Raw genomic sequence first — 5,564 nt, forward strand, 5'->3', positions numbered from 1 at the left:
AAGAAAGAGAGAATAATCTTAGAGATAAAGAAGTCTTAGAGAGAGAGAGAGAGATTATAGCCTAAAGAGAAAGAGAGTAGTCCAAGAGAGAGATGGAGAGATTGTAGTCCTAAAGCAAAAAAGAGAGCAAGAGAGAGTAATCCTAAAGGAAGAGAGAGAGAGAGAGAGAGTAATCCTAAAGGCGTCCTCTTAGCAACTGCCTTCAAGAGCTGGTGAGAGAGTAGAGAAAGAGAGGAGCCATTTCTTAATAAATTGGTTTTATTGAAGAACAAATGTGTGAATCTAGGTTAACCTATTGTGTTTTAGATCAACTTCAGAAATGTAAAAACTCTTTTTTAAAGCTCAATATAAACTTCCATCTTTGTTGGATTAATTTTAATTAAAAAACTGATGACTTAAAAAAGAGTTTAATATGAAAGTTAAAAAAATATCACTTATATAAAAGCTTTATTTTGGCTTATGCAATGTCAATATTGTTGTTCAAAAATTATGATTTTGGTTGTAATTTCACCTTCTAACTAAAACCAAAAATAAGAAGTTATCTAAGACAAGGTCTAACTTTTAGCAAAACTCATATTCCTTGGATACATACTTAGGATGTGTTGTGTTTGCTACCAATCTAGGTTAGTCACCTTCTTGAGAAGACAATTGGTTTATATGACGGGCTGGATATGCTTAGACGTTTGGCCCTGCAATACTAGAAAAAGAAATACGTGCCCTTAAGGTATGCCTTAATTTACAAAAAAGGTTGTTTTCTTTCCTTCTTTCTTTCTCCTATTATTATATTTTCCCCATAATTATTTGGCTTCTTTCAAGATAGTCTGAATTATTAACACAAAACAACAGAAAGCAGACCACATGCATAAGTTGGAGCTATCCATGGCATTGGCACTCTTGTTCTTCTTACTGGCTTGTCTGGGTCCTTGAGAGATGGGTCACCCATGCAATGGATGTAACAACTCAATCTCGACATGACATGGCAGAGTGACGATGGAGGGGTGATCTTCCTGCTGCCCCGTCATTGTTAATGCAGCAGCTTCTTATCATTCTCATTTGTTTTTGCCATCCCTTCTGCTTATCAACTGAATTTAAAAGGTTATCGATATCCTATGCCAACATCCAAAAACTTGGCTCCTAATCTCATATACATATACTGCACAACAAGATCGGAATCATCATATTGTTTCATCTTCCATTGAAGCTAAGCTTGAGAATAAAAAACCGAAAGACGGAAAAAAATTTGCAATAATAATTGCATCTGAAATAAAATTAAGATTCTTATATAGGCATTTGAAGTTGCTCTACGTAACATTCTGTTATTAAAAAAAATCCCCCGTCAAACTGTTCAAATAAAATATTTTTTTGATTAATAAACACCATCATAAAGTGCCAAGAGAAGAAAAAGTGAAGAGACTGCCAGAAGAAGTGAGATTGAGCAAAGCCACATCCATTTGTTTGGAAACATTCTATCTTTCAGTTCATTAAAAGCCCAAAAGCCCCCCACCAACGACCCCATTTGTTGTATTTGTGCATTGCAGCCTTTAAGCTTTGCATTATTGATTGCCGAAGCATCTCTATTCACATCCAAAAATCTTTTTGATAGGTAGAGCGAAACATCCTCTTCTCCTCACTTATTGTTTCCAATTCTTTGCTAAGTGGGTTGGCCCACTCTGTGATTATGGATCAACACATGGGTCCAGAAGCCAATGCAGCCTCTGAATCTTGATTAGAGTTGTTCTAACTAATGTTGACTGCTTAACCTATTCACTGTCTTAAACCCTTAGTACAGATATAAGTTGGGATGGAGACTTTTGTTGAATTGAATTAAATGCTGATTTCAAGTCCATTTACCTTTTTGATTTTGGTTATCACCTGTATAGTAACTAGAATATATACTTTTTTTCCTATATAATTATAGGAATTAGGGGGCAATAGGGATTTATTTTGAAATTCTGTCAGTGACTAAAAGTTGATTATGATCCATACACAAAATTTCAAATCAAGAAGCTTCGGGTCATTTGATTAAAAGGGTTAATTAAAAACCCAAAATTTGAAATTTAACCCTTCATCCTATTTCCATCTTATTTGGACAAAAATATTTTTATTATTCTTTTATAAAAATATATATTTTTTAAATCTATATATAAATACTTGAAAAGGTAAAGAGTATTTATATCCAAAATGAGTTATTTTTCAAATAAAACACACAAAAAAGATTAGATTTGGAAATTGAGGGATTATTATTTCATCCATTTTATCTAATTAATTATATTATTAATGCTATTTGATATCTAAAAAAAAAGTGATTATTTCTAAAACTATTTTTTTGATAAAATTAGCATTAATAATAATGAAGGTATAAATAAGCCCTTGATATTAAAAAAAATATTTAAATTTTAAAATAAAAGGAAAAGATGGTAGGGGACACAAAAGATGGAATAGGAAAAAATGCTTTTGGGCTAATGGGGTGAGGACAATTTTGAAGAGAAAAGTGGGAATGGCCAAGTGCAAGTGGGGAGAAATAAATGATGAGACATATTCCATATAATTGTACTGGAAATCATAACTCCTCACTGTTCATTCACAAGCTTTTAATACCTTCCCAATATGAAATTATTGTTCTGAAAAAATATCGTGTAGGTTTTAGATGACACAATCCTTTGGATAGTCCTCGAGATTCACAACACCCCAAAAGAAAAAATTTAATTTAGAAAGAAATCCATGCCATATGAACTTCAAACCATGACCAATCATACAATTGCACCAACTTCTATGCCATCACCCCATACACACCCACCATTCAATATATCAAAAAAAATAATAACACATTATTATAATTATAAATATATATATATAATGAACACTTTGCTTTATTTAGAAATGACATCTGAAATCTGAAAGTCTCACTCATTCCCCATAACCCCATCTCCTTTAGCTTCTCCATCCCCATCTTCCTTCTCTTTCTTTATTCCTCTCTCATTTTCATACAATATTGTATTTGTTTAAATCAATAATGTACAACAAAAATACCCACGCCCAAAAAATGAAAACCACACCGACTTTCAAACCATTTTTTTTTTCATTTATAATTTTTTGGGGGTTTTTTTCCCTTTTTCACGGAGTCTTGGACGCTCAATTACTCTTTGCATAAATATAGGTATGGGGAGTAGGACCCATCTCAAGACACCCCAAAAAAGAAGAATCAAAGAGTTGATAAGAGAAGCAAATTTGAGTGAGATCCTATAGGGTATGCGATGTAATTATTGTGGGCAGTACGGCATTTAACCCCAACACTCAGGTGTGAGGGAATGGTCCCTCTTGTTGTCCGAGCAGTAGTTGTAGACCATGTGGCGACTTTGGACCCATTGCATAGCTCTGTACTGTTGCCCGGTCAGCCGCCCCGACCGGTACGGAGACGCCGATACCGGTCGGCACGACGCCGGAGAATAGGCAGAGCACCCGCTGGCTTTGAAGTTACTGTACTGCCCAACAAAGGGCTGGTACCGGTAATCGGCTTTGTATTTTCCATCTTCGGTGGCCCATGATGAGGCGTCCCATATGGAACCATACAGCCACATTGGCCTTAGGGGAAATGTGGTGGCGCTCTTCCTCGGGTACCTCCTTACGGGCACATCATCCACGAAAAATCTGAAGCAGAAAAGGGGTAAAAAAAAAAAGAAAGGAAAAGAAAAATGTATCGACGTGATTATAAATTATGAATATTTGACTAGGGAATTTGTGGGGAGAAGATGGAACTTACATGATATCCTTTGGACTCCAGAGAATAGCATAGTGATGGAAATCTTTGGTGGGATCAAACCATAGATGAAATTTCATCTCTCTGCCTATGATGCGGCCATCACCACTTCCTCTGATGTAAACATTGGTTTGTAAGGTATAAGGCTTCCCGAATGTGGTTCCAAGGAACTCGATATCCACTTCATCATGAAACCCCGGATGGGCTTCGTTGTTGGAGAGCTGCCATCATCCAAATCCAATCCATCAAGCATCCATGAATAAAGATTGTTTGTATTGATTAAAATATTTGCAATACTGCAAACATGCCCCAGTTACTGATCTCCATAGTAACTCTAAATTTCGTACTATATATGGAAGAGGGAGTAAAGTGTTTTAAAAGCATAAAAATGCAGAAAGTGCAGTAATAAAAATAGTACTACGATTATAGACTAGTCCAATTCTCACATAAAAAGCTGTGATCACGCCTGCAGTGTAACCAGGTTGGAGCTTGATGGACGCACCAAAGTAGCCCGATCGGAAGGGGCGAACGGACTTGAATCCGCTACCTGTTATGAAAGTGAGGAAAAGGTAAAAATCTCAAACACCCACCAATGAATTTGAAGAGAAATGAAAATCAAGTTGAAAGTCAGTGAGACCTGAGGTACTGTCAAGCCATATTGTCAATGCATTTTGGTCTACTCTTTGGTGCTGAGGACCCCAGAGATTTCTAAACCCTTGATAAAAGCTCATAGACCTAAATTTTCTGCTGGGGTAGTAGCCAGGTGAAGGTGGCCACTGGGCATTACTTGAAGGAACCATGAGGACGAGAACCAGGAAGATAAAGAAAGCCATGATCAAGGGTGGAAGAAAGCTGAGGAGGGAGGAGAGAGGAGAGGGTGAGTGTGTAGAGAAGGCAGAATGATTGTTGTGAGTGCAAGAAATGCAGAGATGAGACAGAGAGAGAGCTAGGGAGAGAGGGAGAGAAAGAGTTGAAGACTCGGTGAAAGAAAGCCAATGGCAGTAGTGTCGATATAAATAAGAAGATTAATGGGTCCTACAAAATAGGAAGGCAATGAGCAGCCATAACCAAACAAATTGGTGATAAATATGGGAGGATCTAGGGTCTTGGTAACATAATTGTAGACAAAAGTAAGAAATAGAAAGTACTATAATTTTTTTTCTTTTAATTTTTCCTTTCGGCCAACTACTTTCTTTCCCCTTTTATAAATACCAGTTTGCTATGGTTGCACAGGAGGAAAAGGCCAGAAAAGAAAAAAAAAAAAAAGCCAGGGAAGGTAGAGGTGCAGCAGAGGAGTGGTACTGCTTAGATGGGTCTCTCTTAAATGTACTGTAAGTCTTCACCCCTCATCCCTCATCCCTCACCCCTCACCCCTCACCCCTCACCAGCTTCTGGCTAGTGCCACATCATCCCCACTTTATCTCCATTGAGATCAATATATATTTCTGCCTACCTAGCTAGGCTTTCAAGCCTTTAAAGCCAAACAATTATTGGAATTTAGCCTAATTGTGTGCGTATCCAATATTCAATTTCCATTTAACCAGTCCCCATAGGACGTCATTATGGGCCACATCCTGAAGACTCAATTTCATAGAATCAAATTACGAGCAATGTTATATTTGAACCTGTGAAGTTCATTAATGGGGTGGGTCAATAGGTATCCTCAATGGACCCCATATTTGATTTTATCTGAAGGGCATACGTCTGATTGATTGACATCATGAAATGGACCATTGCCTTGATTACAACAATTTTTTTTTTTTTTTGGTGATTAAGTTTCCACCCAATCAAATTACACTCCCCCTTC

At 36.9% G+C, this 5,564-nt stretch overlaps 1 protein-coding gene across 1 annotated transcript; it reads right to left on the reverse strand.

The window, feature by feature from the left end:
* Positions 1-2,671: 2,671 nt before the first annotated feature.
* On the reverse strand, positions 2,672-4,755 carry LOC100255547 (probable xyloglucan endotransglucosylase/hydrolase protein 32). Its single transcript, XM_002269249.4, has 4 exons — positions 4,395-4,755; positions 4,204-4,304; positions 3,761-3,978; positions 2,672-3,648 (listed from the first exon to the last, which is right to left on the reverse strand). Exons 1-4 carry the CDS (start codon positions 4,588-4,590, stop codon positions 3,282-3,284), a joined length of 882 nt encoding a protein of 293 aa, XP_002269285.1. The 5' UTR covers positions 4,591-4,755; the 3' UTR covers positions 2,672-3,281.
* Positions 4,756-5,564: the final 809 nt, after the last annotated feature.

The sequence above is a fragment of the Vitis vinifera genome, chromosome 8, assembly GCF_030704535.1.
Source record: "Vitis vinifera cultivar Pinot Noir 40024 chromosome 8, ASM3070453v1".
Classification (NCBI taxonomy): Eukaryota; Viridiplantae; Streptophyta; class Magnoliopsida; order Vitales; family Vitaceae; genus Vitis; species Vitis vinifera.

Excerpts from the sequence above, each read along its gene's own strand:
- LOC100255547 (XM_002269249.4), bottom strand. The coding sequence starts at position 4,590 with ATGGCTTTCTTTATCTTCCTGGTTCTCGTCCTCATGGTTCCTTCAAGT. Across the intron at positions 4,305-4,394 it reads ATGGCTTGACAGTACCTCAG|GTAGCGGATTCAAGTCCGTT; the intron begins GTCTCACTGACT and ends CTTTCATAACAG. Across the intron at positions 3,649-3,760 it reads TGGAGTCCAAAGGATATCAT|ATTTTTCGTGGATGATGTGC; the intron begins GTAAGTTCCATC and ends TTTCTGCTTCAG.